Below are 16,830 nucleotides of genomic sequence, written 5' to 3'. Positions count from 1 at the left end.
ACAGAGGGTGCGCCTTCCCTTCCTCCCCCTTGTCTGCCCCTTCACTGCAGTGCCCCATTGTGTAAACACGCTTTCTGAGAAAATCAAGTACCAGTCCTTCATTCCATCTTTTCTCCTGACAAAACTCACACTGTCCATTAAAAGAAGGAATTTTAACAAGCAACTTCTGCCTACACCTGACACAGCACAAGCACAGAGCACCTGACTTAGTCCTCTTGTACTGGTAGCCTCATGCATGCTGAGAGCAGTTGCTGGGCCACCCATTGCTCACATGGCATCCAAGAAAGCAAAACTCGAGCACCCAGACTCATGCTGTTCGGTGCCACCATTCCCTGGATTCATGGATTTAAATCTTATCCAAGCAATGAAAAAAACAATACTGAACAAAAAATATAGGTAATTTACAAATGCAGTCACATCATTTAGGTCACGCTCATGATCCCAGACTGAGCACGTAACTTGAATAAATCTGGATTTCTGTACAGGTTATTTATCAAACTAGCTTGTTGAATACATTCACAAATTATTCAAGTGGTATTAGAGAAAACGGAATTAAACTAAGGACTTTGCTTACAGCTCTAAGAGGAACATGCTTCAGAAAGACAAAGTGTTGTTTATAAAGAGAAAAATCATCCTTCTTCAAGAGATTCTGTTCCTCTTGAGGGAATAAAAATATCACAATGAAATGTGACAAATATTACTAAACTACCAGCACTAAGTGACTTCTGTATGATTTCTCAACAGCAGCCAACATTCAATACCAGAGGCGAGCTCAGATTTCAAAGAATAAAATGTTCTGCACACAGAGAGAGAGGGTTTTGCAGGACAAGTGGAGTATCATTACCAATGCATCGTATTCTGCGCTTATTCAATCTGTGTGGGTGTGCCTTCTACATAACCATCTGATGTGTGATTTTACAGTTACACTTCCCATGCCAAAATCGGTAACAAAACCTCTTAAATTAACTGATCTTTTGAGAGCAAAAGTAGCTTTTAAGTAACGATGCTGAATATAGCATATGCAAATACACGTACCGGCTTATTTCAACAGACTTTCAGCCATTCTTATTCATTATTCTTCTGAAGCTCTCCATGAAACTTCCAATGGCTGAATGAAAAACTATCATATATTAAATTGCTAATAATTAATGATAACATTTTTTCCCTGTGATTACACAACCTGCTAACATAGAGAAATAGTCAGATAATGGTCTGGAATAAGAGACCTACCATGATTTTATTCATTTTTTTCAGATAGCTGTACATACAATGTTCCACATTTGCTAAAGCTTAACAATGGCATATTGCTTGATTGATTTATCAAATCACATTAATTGCTTCCATGTGATTCATGTCTGATTTTTTCCTTAGTTTTGCGTCTTGGAGTTTTCCATAGAGCTACAGAAGTTAAAAGCAGCTTTTACTGTATGCAACCTTTCCAAAACCACACACAGGAACATCCACATGGGGCCAGATCAAAAAAATATATCTAGCCCAGGATCTCATCCTCCCATGTAATCCCAAGTTGTTGCCTAAGGAGGAGCAAAAATAGAGGAGGAAAGATGCTTTTCCCTCATGGACTTTCTGAGCTAGATGTAGTTGCCACATACTAGGTTACTCTTAAAAGATTTTCCTTCTTTAAACTTCTCCACTATCTCTTGAGTGCAAGTTTCATCATCCACATCATCTATTAGCAAGGAAGCCTACTGCCCCTTCATTGATTATTCATATAACGTGGCATTCAGTGACCAGTTGAATCACTTGTCTACACCATCTGCTAGAGTGGGTTTTTTTTGTTTATTTGTTTGTTTTAAACTTGCAACTTTGTCCAGCTCTCCCCTTCATCCATCATCTCTCATTCAGGACTCTCAGTGTGCTTAACTAAGCCCGCAGGGGAAGCTATACCTACTCTTTTAGTCAGAGAGATGCCATGAGGGTGAAGATATTCCAGTTCCATAGATCTACTTTTGGGGGAATTTGAGCAAGTGAGAAAATCAGAAAAGGGAAAATAATCCAAGTCCAAAGCTTCACATGGTATTACAATACCAGCAAATGCCAGATTCACCACAGCAGCACAGTACAGTGCAATTGTTTTTCCTATTCCTAATACTTGTTTCTGGAGTAAGGTTGGGTGTGGTGTTTTTTTTTTTTTGTTTTTTTTTTTTTTGTTTTGTTTTGTTTTGTTTTGTTTTGTTTTTTGCTTGGTTTGGTTGTACTTCTGTTTGTTTGGGGGTTTTTTTGACTGGCACTGAACACTGCCTTCACATAACTTCTGACCCCTTTATCTCAGGCCTGAGCAGTATTAGCTATTCCAGAACTAATTATTTCATACACAAAAGTGAAATTGTTCTGATTTTCTTGTTCTCAATAAAGTAACCCAAATTTCCTTCTGTTTTATACATCAAAAGAGCACAGCTTCTGAAAATAATAACATGAAAACTACTTCTAAAAGCTGTTTACAAGGGTAGTTAGCACTGGTAAATTTGGACAAATTAGGATTAGTTTGTAGAATTGTACAGTAATTCTCTAACTGCAAAGATCCGTGTTGAAAATACATCACTGTTTCAAGTCAACCCACATATAAATAAACTGTGCCTTCTGTTAGCTCAGGAGTTTTTAGCTAGTGCTTTACCAAGTACATCCCTCACCCCTGAAAATTGTCACAGTTGAGGGCATCTTACAACAGCAGATCACAGAGTTAAAAAGAATATATTACTGCATCATAAATCTGACAAGCGTATTTAAGCTGTTATTCACAGGGAACAAGTGGCTGTCTGTAATTTAATAGCCTTTGCAAGAGCAGAGGTATTTTGAACTTGGACTCCCTTTCCCCGCCCCAGTTAAATATTTTATCATATAACGCATTGGAATCCACGTCAGTTGATGCATATCTGTACATACTGGGTTCAAAGGTATGCGCGTGTTTACATTTGCAGGACTTTTTTTCTGGAGGGGAAAGGAAAGAGGAAATATCAGCATTAGTCAACCTTCTTACTCTAGTCCCAGAAACCAACTGCAGCAGCTTTCAAAATTTTGCTTTCTGAGTCAGGTTCTGATACCACACTCCCTCCCTGGGCAGATGGAATCGTAGGGAGGGCATACATACATACACTGGAGGGCAGGGCTGTCGGGAGGACTGGCTCTGCAGGAACCTCGTGTGACGTTCAATAAGCACGAAGTCCAAGTCCTGCCCCCTGGATGGACCTAATTCCTGTAACTGCAGACTGGGGTGGGGAGCTGGGCCTGGCGGTCCTGCCGGGCCGAACCCCAGCCAGCAGACAATTCTGGCAACACTGGCCAACAGCACCCAGGGCTGAATGAAATGGCACCTGGGCGTGCAAAATGGAGCATGGCCAGAAGGCTGACAGACCTCATCATGCCCCCTCTCCTCAGCACTTATTATGGAACCTCTATAATGCTGCTGTTGCCCCCAGTGCTGTGTCTCACAGTACAGGAAAGACAATGATAAACTGGAGCAAACTGAGTGGAGATCGCCAGGACGTTCACGGCTGGAGATCCTGAGCTTGATCATCCAGCTTGTTCAGTCTGGAGAACAGTTCTCCAGTTGGGTTTTCTTTTGTTTTTGTTGTTGGGTTTTTTTCCTTTTGTTTCTTAAAGACAAGAGATCTCTATCATTTAAAAGAAACATGCCTTTGTGTGGTTAAGCTTGGTTGCTATCTAGGGCTCTTTTTTTTCCAACCCTCCGCCCCTTCTTATCATCTAACTATGTGGTGAGACGTTATTTTGTTTAACTGGTTTCAGTGACGACATGAAAACAACCCTGCAACCCTCTGGAAATGCAGTTTATAAGAATATTTGGAATAGTCATTTCACTGCCAATTGCATTCTGTAACACTCACAGAAAAAAAAAAAAAAAACAAAAAAAAAACCCACATTAAAATCTGTTTAAAGGCTATGATATGTGCTCCAATTAAGCAGTAATAATAATTACTATTCAGTCCAATAACTGAAATCTCATTAATAAAAGTGGTCTAAGTAGGGTTTCGCATGAAGCATGATCAGAAACTGACAATATACTGCCCAGTTTTACTTTCTCTATTTACAGAGTATGGTTAACTGGCAAACTTCTGTATCTACGGAAAATTTCAAGAAGTCAGCTTCCCCCACTATTTAAATATAGAAGCTCTTCCTGTTGAGTTGTCCGCAGAAAAACTAAATGAACTTCAGCAATTTAGCAGTAAAATACAATTTAGAATAATACAATAGTGATCTTGCACACATGTTTCTGTGTAATTAACATTAACTAACACAGGCTTATTCTTTTTCTAAGTCATTCAATTTCCAACATCAGACACAAACGCTTTTTGTATGGAGGAAGAAAGAACCACCACCAAAAATGCAGACTTTCCCTTTACCTTCTTTTGTAAGATACTCACTGCTACTCCTCACAAATGCTGTCTTCCCTCTCATGCATGGTTTTATAAACTACATTTAATCCTGGGAAGTTAGGGGATTAAAATGAATACAGGTATTTAAGATTTAGATGGATTCCCATGGGGATCCTAAAATGCTAGGATTCAGTAATAATGGTTTTGTAGCCCCTCCCCCACACCCCCCTAAAAGGTTATCCCAGAGATACTTTTGAAATGTAATAGGATCAAAAATGAGGACTTTGAACAAACCAACGCAATTCAGCAGAAAGCTATTGCAATCTCCTTCAGCGAATCATGTACTTCTGTAGCAGTACTACCTGAATTCCAATATAAGCCTGTGGACCTGTGCCACTAGAGATACCTGAACTGCTTTCCATACAACTAACATGCTAAATGTATTTTTATTCCAAATTGTTCAAACTCTTCCTGTACACGTCTAGGCACGGGTACAGAACTCCAGAGTTCTTCATTCTTACAGCAGAATCATCTTCACAAAATAGGCAAATGATAAAAGCAAATGCGATCAAAAGTATAATCTCGTAAAGGATGTGTAAATTATTAACTGTTAAATTACTCAACAGCAAAAATGATCTATCTCAAATATTATTCATACTGACCAGAAAATAAAGCAGACAGATTAAACAGCACTACACCCAACACTATATATAGACTTTACACTGAAGAATTGGAGGCAAATTTCTAGCAAGTATGGTCCAAAGTCTGGAGCATATTTTATTGCCTACAACGTTTTTACTGGAATGATTTACAGTTTGTGCAGATTAGTGACATGTGCACAAATATTTTACACTTAAGCACAACAGTTTCACAAGACTGAAGAAAAACTATTTTTTCTTTATTTCTGCATAATTGTCCTATGTACTAAAAAAGCAAAACATGTGAAACGACTGATCTTGAAATTAGTTATACCATTAAAAAAAAAAATCATCAATTTCAATATTTAGAATATATCTCTACCCAGGAAGCAAATACCTTTCTTTGACAATGCTCATAGCAAAAGAGAATTTACACACTTACAAAGCTGTAGAAACATTTCTAGAGCCAATCTGAAGTGAAGGTGCTGCCCTTTTCCGTTTCAAGGGAACTGTCACTAGGAAACTTAGTTACCACAATAAATGCCTATTACAACCATATGTGTAAAAAATGTTATTTCTCTGAATATAAATGGGAGAAAAGCTGCATCCATTGTCCTAATTAAATTTTGGTTAAATGGTTTGCATTTCAGTTTCCAAGACCCACAGAAAGCTGTATCTTATTTGTTTTAACTCAGCTTGAATTCAAAGATAGTTTCTAAAATGCTGAAGCTTTTGGGATGATGGATGATTTTGATGACGATTTTGGGATGATTCTTCAGTCACATAGGTATAAGCAAGAGAATTTAAGTAGGTACAAGTTTTGGTCCAATCATTTCTGTACTTTATGCACTGAAGCACTTGGCTGTCATCCATCTCACAACTTTCTATTCTACACAGAATAAAAAGGCAGGAAAGGGTGGTTCCATGTTTTGTGAGTGTTTTGAGTTAGTTGGGTTTTTTTTATTTTGAGGTCAAATTAGAAAATAAGTTGTTCAATTCATTAAAATGCATGTTTCTTAGAAAAACCGGCACAGCAAGTTCAGGTTCAGCTCTATCCTAGTCTCTTATAATAAGCATTAAATTCTTGAGGAAAAAAAAAAAAAAATCAAGGTGATATAGTATCTAAGCAAATATATCAGATACGGAAGAAGAACACAAATTCAGTTTTATCGACAGAAAACACCGGCACTGAACTAACTCTGTCCACAAATTGATCTGCATTCTCTCTCCTTTCATTGTCGTTTATTGGGTTTGTTTGGGGTCTTGCTTGTTTGGTTTGGTTTTTCAAGTATCCATTTTCAGGGTATTTGACTCCGTCTCCTTTGAGCAAAATACGACAGCTCTTCCTGAAGGACGAAATAGGATACAAGTCCCAAAAGAGTGTCTCATCACGACGCCTCAAGCTTTCAGGTAGCCAATTTGCCTAACAGTTTAAAGAGTTGAGTGATACTGGTAAAGCAAACCTAAAAAATAGCTCCAAAGACTGAGGTGTGGTATTGCTTTTCCAATTAAAGCTCTCCAAAAAACAAATTTCCAAGAGCCTTTACAGCAGTTTTCCACCAAAAAGGATCATCTTTTCAGGAATTTCTATGTAGATTGCTTTCTTCAGTGGTCTGAAGAAAGGGTTAACATTCATGCAACAGAACAGAAATTTCACTCTGCCTTTGTTTACCCTGCAAAAAAATACCCTGAGCAGGAAACACAAGTGGAATCAGGAAATGCAGCATATGCCCCAGGACTAGACAGGAAGAACATTCAAGAAACATCAACTACTATTAGAAAATAATATTTTTTAATTCACTATCTACTATACAAGGAAATATTGTGCAGCTACTTCCTACCACAAAAACAGTAATTTGGGAAGGGACTAAACTTAGCATTGAAAGAAGTTACACCTGCTTTCAGCTATCTGCTACTGTTTCACTCTTATTTTTAGGAATCCTATTAGACCTGCTCAGTGGCTGCATCCAAAAGGTCAAGTGAGGCAATTTCATCACTGTAAGGAAGCACTGGCAGTATTGTAATTTGAATTACAAGATAAAGAAGATAGGTACTAGAGGGCTTTGGGTTTAGCTTAACTCACTGCTGGAAGGATTCCCTTCTGATAACCCCTAAGAGGAGAGGGTTTCTTACTAAGAGACAAGAGTCGTAACGTGCAAGGTAGTGATTCTGTACATGTGTATAAAATGCTTAAGTTTGGTATAATAGTTCACTCTTATATCATCAGAAGAACACCCCATGAAATATATCCTGCTCCAAATGGAACAACGGGTACAGAATATGTGCTCACAGCCATACCACACAGCAACTACTTAATTTTCTCAGGTTTTATTTTGAAAGCATCTATTCTCTGAATGACTTTTTTTTTGTGGTATTTTAAATTCAGAAAGTAGTATCTCTGAACTGAAATAGAGAGCCTGTCTCAAAAGCTCAGCTGAAATGCAGGAACACAAGGATGAACATGGCATGTAACAGTTGTTAGTTCTCTCCAGCTGGCTTTAGGTATATAGAACTTTATGTTACAGAAAGCATGGTATTTTAATTTTTCCAAGATTGCTTTTTGTTTAGGAGTTAATGAAAAAAGATTATGCTAAAGAAATATTAAGTGGATTAAGTTAAAATCTGCCCAAAACTTTGAAATGCCAAGTCCAAAGTCAGACTTTGGCTATTTCATCTCATGTATGCACTTAGTCCCACTTCAGCAAAATCTCTCCAACAAGATTTTCTGTTTGCTTTATAGAATTAACATGTTACAATATTGATAGTGAATATGTGGAAAAATTGTAGGCCAGCAAAAAGATGAAGGCTAATCCAAATACCAGGTTCTGCAGTGTGAGGAGGTACTTCCAGCTATCTTGGGAAAAAAAAAAAAAAAAAAATCACAGAATGGTTTGGGTTGCAAGAGACATTAAAGATCATCTAGTTCCAACTCTTCTGCTATGGGCAGGGAACACCTCCCACACCAGATCAGATTCCTCAAAGCCCCATCCAACGTGGCCTCAAACACTTCCAGAGATGGATCATTCACAACTCCATCTATTTCAGTGCCACACCACCCTCACAGTAAAGAATTCCTTCCCAATATCTAAAACTAAACCCATCCTCTTCCAGTTTAAAACTATTACCCCTTGTCTTATGTGTCTTTGTGACAAGTTCCTTCTCCATTTTTATTTTAGGCCCCTTTTAGGTGCTGGAAAGTCTCCTTGGAGCCTTCTCTTCTCCAGGCTGAACAAACCCAGCTCTCTCAGCTTGTCTTCAAATGAGAGGTGCTCCCTATTCCTCTCCACAGCCCTCCTCTAGAGTCCCTCCAGCAGGTCCACATACTTCTGTGCTGGGTGCCTGAGAGCTGGACACAGTGCTGCAGTGGGGCCTCAGTTCATGATTTTCATTCAAGACAAACTCTAAATATAACAATGTAATAGTAATATTAATGGGAGCCAGGTATTTTAACCCTATTATTGAAAAATGAAATTAGTATGGTAGAACTCAGGGCTGTAGTAGCTTTAAAACAAGTTTGCTATTTAGGATTTTGCAGTGAATTTTCTTTCTTTTTCCTTAGCTTAATATTTTAATCTATTAATCCACCATTTTTGGATTTAATATTAGAATTTAATGATATTCTTCAACTGGAGAGCTCATTTTACAGAATTAGAATTTTTTCATGTAGAAGAATTAATTTGTTTCAAAGACAAATTTGAATTTACACTCTCAGTCTGAGTGTTAAGGCTGTCTCCTTTAAAACTGATAATTGAGATAACAAACTCCATCAGAATTGAGGTCTGGTGTCTGCCTGTGTGAAGTCTCCCTTTTAACTCCATGGTATGATTTTATTAAGAACCCTTCCCCAGATGGGAACAACTGGGTGTGTCATCCTTAAAGAGCTGGGTGAGGAAGTACTTAACATTTTTAAATAGTAACCATGCTGACAACTGAGAGCCACTAAGCTTGTATTACATTCTTACTTCAACAGAACCAAAACAGAATCAAATGAAGTATAAAGACAATCTTGCATTAGTGTAAATAAATTTTAAAAGCCTTCACTAGCTGCTGGGTTTTAAAACAACAGCTCCAATAAGAAATAATAAAACCCTGCATCAAAAAACGAGAATCAAATATGCCAAAAGAACTGAAGAGGGACACATATGCATTTACAAAAATAACTAGCCATTGAACAAGATGATATGCATATGACTGCCAGACAGGGTATGTGAAGAATAAGTCCATCTGGATGATCCTTCTTGGAACACATGACATACTGGTGTACTATACCACTGAGCAATAACTTCTGCAGATTTCCAGAAAGACTGAACTATAAATCTCAGACGTTAATCCACACTCCCATTTTCACTGGCAGAAAAGAAACCATCCATGCCAGGACCGTTTTTCCACACCACCCAACTGCTAATCTTGCTGATCTGGCAAAGCATAAAGTTTGCAAGGCTTGGAGCAGCAACCAGTAATTTTAGCCAGCCTTTTTCACACAAACTTCTAAACAATAAAATTTTAAGGAGCTTTTTCTTTGCAAAAAGGATAATCACATAATCACTTGGAACTGAAAGTCTGGGTATGTAAGAGGATTCTTGCCTCTCTTGTCCCAGATTACTTCTAGTAATTATAGAGGAGGGTTTCACATCATGCCTGTGCATCATCTCAGTTGCAAGAAAAAACAAAATACAAGTGAAAGTTGTAGCCTCCTCACCAGATAGAAAAATTATTTTCCCAGAACCGATTCTGGTCATGAGGAACTGAGGGTCTTGACCTTAACTCAGTTGACACAAGAACGCTGCACCACATAACAGAGTTGGTAATCCTGAATGACTTTGTGGTGGTGTTGATTAGACAGAGTGCTGTCAGCAAAGGTACAGTGAAACACAGCAAGCAGACTCAGAAGTAAAGTACAGATAGAAAATAACTTTTCCTGTTGGGAAGGGAGACTGCCCGGGTGGGACAGGGTGGCAGTCTGAGATGCCAACAGCCTGAGGGCATACGACTTCCCACAAGGCACAAAGGAGAAACCACACTCTGCTGCCAGGCAGCAGAGACAGGAGAAGCACATGGAACACCATTTCACAGAGCTCATCCACTTCAAAAGGTAGGCGTTCCTCCTGAGGACCTGCCCAGCACCAGAGGTGCCAGATCAATTGAACAAGCACGATGGGGACAGAGATGCAACCTCCCAGACAGTGTGAAAGACTGGTTTTGCTCTTACATAAGATGACAACTCTTGTGTCCTCCTTAGCAGCAGAAGCAGACCCACCCTTTTAATGGTCCCTTCCTCTGACCAATTTTCGACATCCAAGGCAGATCAAGCACCGTGTCATACCTGACAGTACATGCATGTGTCCTACCAGCACCCTGCTCTCTGCCACCCCAGCCTGCTAAGCTGACTTTTCTAAACAACAGTTTATTTAATCTATTTTGGGTAGATAAAAAAACCCCTGTGCTAACAGTGGTGCAACAGCAGAACACGGCAGTCCTCTTGCGGTGTCAAAATACACACTGCTTCAGGCACATAATAATGTTATCCCATACAACGTATCACAGCTGCTTTAAGATGTGGGCAATCAGCCTCAGGTGATAGCAGCAAAATGAATTTGCTTAGGAACATTAGAAATCCAAAAGTTAAATGCAATCTTTTAAATCAGTCAGCAGATGAAAAGTTTTCCTTCTTTGTGACAAGAAATTATTTACTTCTAGTTATGAAACTACAGTTAAGAGAGGTTAACAAAAAAGCAAGACATGAAATAGTACTCCTTTTCTGAGGCCTGGCGTCCTACAAGTTTTGAAGACATTTCTAATTCATCTTGAATGTATGAAATTACTTATTTGTATTAAATAATAAAAAGACATATCAGATAAAATTCCTGATCAGACAGCATTTCTCTCCTGACGCTAATATAAATCTCTCTGAAAATCCTCTGAAGAATAGCTTGCCCTCTGGGTAATAAAATTATTTCCATAATTAACTTTTCAATGGAGAGAGTTATCTTCATGTAACTTATTTCCTTCATTTCTTGAAATAAATCTTCCCTCCCATCCCTCTCCAACGTCCTAAATACATCAAAAGTACTAGTATAGTTAGGACACCCCTTTACAGCATGCTCAGATACAGAAGTTTTGAATTACTGTGTAAGCATTTAATACACACTGTGGGACTGTCATATGATATATAACGTGTGGAGAAGCAAATTCATCCTGAAATAAATTACAAGAACATGGTTGTACGGCTGGCAGCTCTTCTGACTCTAACCCAGACCCCCCGCATTGCTGTCCATAAGAAGTACTCAATAGTTAAATCTGCTTTTTAAAAAAACACTAATTAAACCATTGCTGAGAAGGTACGGTGTAAAACCCCCGTTGCCTCGTGACAACTTCAAATTCCAGCCTTACTCTCTGCTCACAGAGCCGGGAAGGGAACTGGCGGTGTTGAAAAGACCAAAAAAGCCTCGGTTGCAGACCCACTGGATGAATTTCACGGCTGACCTCACCTGGTGCCGTGGTTTAACGTCGGGATGAGTTGGACAACACACCTTGCACAACACGTGCTATCTCGACCTCCCCGGGGTTCCAGCTTGTCACTACTGACGCTGCTGAACACCAGCTCCTGACCGCCTCCAACCCTTCCCAGCCATAGTCTTGGAGCAAACCTCCACCAAAAGAACTTTTGGTAGGGCTTTGTGGGTAATTTGAGCACGACAGATGTTACCAACCCTCTGGCTTTTGGCATGATGTAGGAACCAGCAGAGAGAATACCAATGTCCTGGAAGGGTGCCAAGTCCCTAAGCACCAGATTAGTGAGAAATTACATTTCGAGTATGAGTCAAAGACTGGAAAACACATTTGCCATCTCACATATCAGACCTCAAAACAGTATGAACTTTCATTCTGAAACCAGGTAGAGAGCACGTCAACAGGCTACCATCTGATCAACCTACAAGAGATTTCTTTCTAATTAGAAAAGCAGCTACATGTAATTTCAGAGTATTTTTATTCCTTGTATATACAGAAGGATTACTGCCTGTTCCTCTTTGATAAAACTGGTAATTTAAGACAGGAATCAATCCTTCACATTTAACTTGACAGGTTTCTACCAAAACCCACTAAAGATTCTATTTTTTGGAGACAGTAAATTCACCCTTTTGTCCCAATATAATAAAAACATTTCATACTGTAACCAATCAAAATACACAAGGATGATTTTTGCCTCTACTCATTTATCTTAAAGCACCTGTCTATACAGTAAAGTTTCACCTTAATCTCTCAGAAACTGGTAATAAAATTCTTATTAGGGGGCACAGCAGCCTTGAAATATGAAAATCCACTAAATATTTATCAGAACCAAGCTACTGCTATTTCACAGGAAAACTCCCACCTCCACAAACATGCCAATTACCCTTCATGCAATTCAGTACTTAATTTCTACTCACACACACACACACACGTAGCCCTTGACAGGGGATGTGACACTCAGAGACAAACATCTCATTAATACTTGGAGTGGCAAGACCAGCGGTGCTTTAGGAACACCATACCTAAGCCTCAAACCCATTTGGATAAGTATCAGAAGTACCACCTCAGGCTTTCAGATTTACATTGGTAATCACAAATCATAAAGAAAAGTGATGCTTTTGATATATTTAACAATTTTGCTCCAAGTCTAAAATAAGCTGAACAGTTTCCATCTCACTTTAAATGCTGTAAATATTCATTAACAATTAGTTTGCTTGTAAGGTAAGTTTTTAAATTACATTTCTGTGAGTCTTATCCACTAGCTTTAACAAGGCTCAAACCCTCACCACAGTGTTCAGAATTGCTCATAGATTAAAAGAAGAATTTTCCATAGGAAAACATTAAAAAAAAATAGACTGTGAAAGGGCTTAGAAGGAGAAGGGAAAAGAGAAAACAAAACCACAAAACTCACTTGACTGTAACTCGATTGGACAAATCCTGAAGATCTCCCGGGTGAAAAAGCTGAGCTTCTTTCAGTCCAATGTTTTCGCACGCTTTCAGAAAAACATTTATATTATCCTGCAAAGAGAAGTAAAAAGCAGTTGCTCAGTTAAGAGCACTAAGCAGGTTTTGCAAGATGATTAGTGCGAGCCTTTAAATGTCAAAGTCCAGCTCACGTAAATAATACTGGAAAAGCAATCTTCTGGATCATAAACACTGCTCGTTTCTCATGCACGCAGGCAGGCTGGGCTGCGATCTCAGGGACTGAGGGGTATGTTAAAGATTACCTGGCATAAGGCAGCCAGTAGGCAGCAATCTCCACTTTGATGTCAGCTCTGCTCAGCAAACAAACGCCCTCTTCCTAGCTTTGCACGACAAGCCTCACCTCTTGCCTTTAAAAATAACTCCAGCTACTGACATTCACCACCCAGAAACTCTTGGCAGGGGAGGAAGAAGAGGAGGGACGCTTCGTTTCTATGCTCACAGACTGATGAGGGAATACTGCACCTGGAGTCTGGATTTGGTTGCTGAGCAAAGCTCCAGAGAGACAGAAACCAAACTGTATTCAGAGCTGCTGCTGCCTCACTTGGGGGGCATTTCTCTCCTTTGAGTTCCTCCCCTTCCCACCCCCTACCCCCCGCAACTTCACACCGATCTGTAACAAAATATAGGTGCAGCACCCACTCTCTGCACCTGCTGCAGGATGGACCGACCCATGAGAGAAATGTTAAAAAAAGAATAAATCTAATGATATATATAGAGATTATACAACTTGTGTTCTCTTTCCACTTCATAAACAGTGGGCAATAGGCAAGAAATTCCTTCTCGTTAAGGCGGAATGCTATCAACAACAAAAGAATGTGCCCTCTTGCGCACTTGCTTCCTTCAGCTGCAAGCCAAAGGAAAAGGTACACAAAGTTACTTAATTCATAAAGTGCACACAGCCCTGTCCTTAAGGGTTTCTAAGTCAAGGTGCTGGTACCAGAATTTCATAGTATAGAGAAACTCTGCTCTAGCAATTTAATATGCTTTAAACTTTTTTTTTTTTTACACAAAATCACTGAATGTAACATATCCTTTCATTTAAAATTAATTTCTAAAACACAATCTACAAAGAAAATAACAGCTGCTTCTAATACAGAAAGTAAAACAAACCCAAGATTCCCCATAACCTTCTGTTTTGAAGGGATACTGGGATTCCAGTATTTCTTATCAGTCTGTAAACATGACTTAATTCAAGGAAAATATTTGAGCAAGGTATTCCCCATGCAGGCTGTGGGCTCTGTGTTACCACATCTGAAAGATCCCAGGTGTCGCATACCGTGAAGGTTGCGCCTTGTGCCCCAAGGCCTGATGTGATGTGCCACGGTGGGAGCACAACATGATGGCAAACATGGGGGACACGATGTGGTGGTAGATGAGAGGAGAAAGCTGGGAAGGATGGAGGACAGGCAGCCTCACCTATGCCCAGTCACCAGCCCCTGCAGTGCTCAGCATATTTGCCTGCATATTTGCCCAGGGAAGAGCTTCATGCTGGGAGATGCAACCTCGGAAGGAGCATTTATTTTTCCTTTCCATGCAACATGCCTTTTTTCTTTCCATGCAATATGGGGAAAGCTGGCTAGATGTCTCAACTTCATTCAATTAATATTTGAGTGTCACGTTAGTACCAAAACATCAAGGACTTGAACAGCATTGTTTCCTCTGCATGGAAGAAGCCACAGGCTACATACCCATTTCAAGAAGAGGAACTACTTGCTAAACAACCATCAGCTCAGCGTTCAGGAGGCTAGAGAGTCTAAGAAACTGGCAAGTAAAGCACAAGAAGAAAGCAGCAGAGCAGAAAGAATGAGTAACTCCAAGGTAATGAACTGACACCACCACCAGTGAAGACAACACGGTCTGATTGGTCTGACCAGTCACCACAACTCAGAGCAAACTCCCAGACCAATGGGTTATGTCAACCACAAGGCTGCAAATGAGCACACTGTGCAGGTAAACAAGGAAGAAGAGTCAGATTTAGAAAAATAGATGTCATCTACACCCTAAGAACAACAGAAACAAAGCAGAGGAGTTACTCAACAGTGGATGCTTGGCTGCACAACCACCAAACTGCTGGCACATGAGAGAATTAATTTTGAAGGTGTTTCAGCAATTAAACCTATCAAGCATCAAGCCCCTGATAAATAGCACTTATAGCCCCTGAGAACATCCCTGTTGACAGGAATCAAGACCATCAGGAATGGGGTCAGAAGCAGGGAGAGAGAAAATGGAAAGCAGAACACCGTTAGTTACAGGGCACACACGCAGAATAAAATGATGGTTCAAAACCTTCCTTCCCTCAGCTCCCAAGCCGGAAGTTTGATCACACCTGCCATCTCAGGTTACTGCCCCAATACCACTTGTTTTGCAGTCAGGGCCTGGAAATAATCCTCTCAGCATCAAGAGGTGACATACCCAACAGGCTGTTTATCAGGTTTGGATATTGACAAAAAAAGGTATCATTTAAACAAATCAGCACTTCTAAATACTGTCCTTGCCAACTTATTTTTGACCATCCCTAATCACCAAAATTAATCAGCAAAGCCACAGGTCTCAAAATAGCTAGCACCCATTTTAAACTCAACCAGAAAAATGAATAGGAAGAAAAATTTTAAATAGCACCACAGAAATAAGTAGGGAAAAAAAGACAAGTTATCAACCTTGCAATTAAATTTATCATTAGAAATCTGAAAGGGGACATTTTTCAGTGATTAATGTACTCAAATATAGAAACCATTACACTATTCCTTCTACCAGTGTAACTGTACTTTAACAAGACTAATGGTCATTGCCCTTGCAGCTTCAAAAGACATGATGCAATTTGAGTCTCATCACACTTCACAGAAATAGTTCTATTTAAACAACCAGACCTCAAAATCCTAGACAAGCACAACACACCAGACCTATCTCCAGGTGACAAGAGTTACTGACAAGATGTGCTTAAGAAAAAATGTTCATACTTGCATCCACCACCCCCCTTTACCACCAGTATTCTCAATCTCTGTAAACATGAGCAGGCCATGTAAATTTAAGAAAGAAACAAATTAGTGGAGAAAAAGGATTATGAGGGTAAGGGAAGATGAGAGACTAAAGACAAACTGGAGAATTTGATTCTATTATACCAATATAGTGGATCATGAGAGGCAATACTGGTGCCATCTATCAACACAAGAGAAGCAAAACCAGAAAGGGGAGAGAAGAGATGCCCATTTCAAAAGCAAGGATTCATCATTCAGAAGATCAAATACATTTTTGCAGAAAACGTAAGATTCTGACCGTCATTAGAGAAAGCTCTTGAACTAACAGGGATAAAATCATCAAGGTAATTTTTGTTCATGTTATTAAGACAACTCAATCACTGCATGTCCCTGAGCATCTGAAGTTGGAATAAGCATCATAGAACTACAGGTTTTAAATCACAACAAAAATAAAGCCTGAAGTCTAAACCACAAAATTTGAGTGTAATTCATTTCTGGTACGCTATTTCTACTTTTAAGTGTCTTAGTGAGAGGGAGGCGGGGAGGTTTGAATAAGACTGTGGGGAAGGGCTGGTTTTATCCCCCAAATGGTGTGTATGATGGGACAACAGAGCATTTCAAATGTTCCTAGCATGGGTTGAGCTTTCTACATGCTGTACGGACATATTAAATGCACAATGTGGAACACTGACTAGATAGAGCTATTACCCTTCAGTATTCCATTTTTGCCTCAAACTTCAAAGTGAACCACACCTGAAAGCTCTGCAAAGTCATAATATGAGAGAGACGGACCTGCCAGCTGGAAGCAGGTTATCCACAGGCTTTTAAATACTGCTGTTTGGGGAAAAGGCAAACAATTATTATACACTTCCA

General features: G+C 39.5%; 1 protein-coding gene across 9 annotated transcripts in view; it reads right to left on the bottom strand.

The window, feature by feature from the left end:
- Positions 1 to 16,830, bottom strand: part of LMO7 (LIM domain 7) — a 131,084-nt gene that overhangs the window by 61,373 nt on the left and 52,881 nt on the right. For all 9 annotated transcript variants that reach the window (XM_058419503.1, XM_058419504.1, XM_058419505.1 and 6 more), the window contains exon 4: positions 12,909 to 13,015. In XM_058419503.1, coding sequence (XP_058275486.1) covers positions 12,909 to 13,015 — 107 coding nt within the window. The remainder of the gene's footprint in view (positions 1 to 12,908; positions 13,016 to 16,830) is intronic.

Source organism: Hirundo rustica, chromosome 2 (assembly GCF_015227805.2).
Source record: "Hirundo rustica isolate bHirRus1 chromosome 2, bHirRus1.pri.v3, whole genome shotgun sequence".
In the NCBI taxonomy this organism is placed as follows: Eukaryota; Metazoa; Chordata; class Aves; order Passeriformes; family Hirundinidae; genus Hirundo; species Hirundo rustica.
The sequence above is the reverse complement of the archived record's forward strand: the minus strand, read 5'-3'. Positions and strand labels throughout refer to the sequence as shown.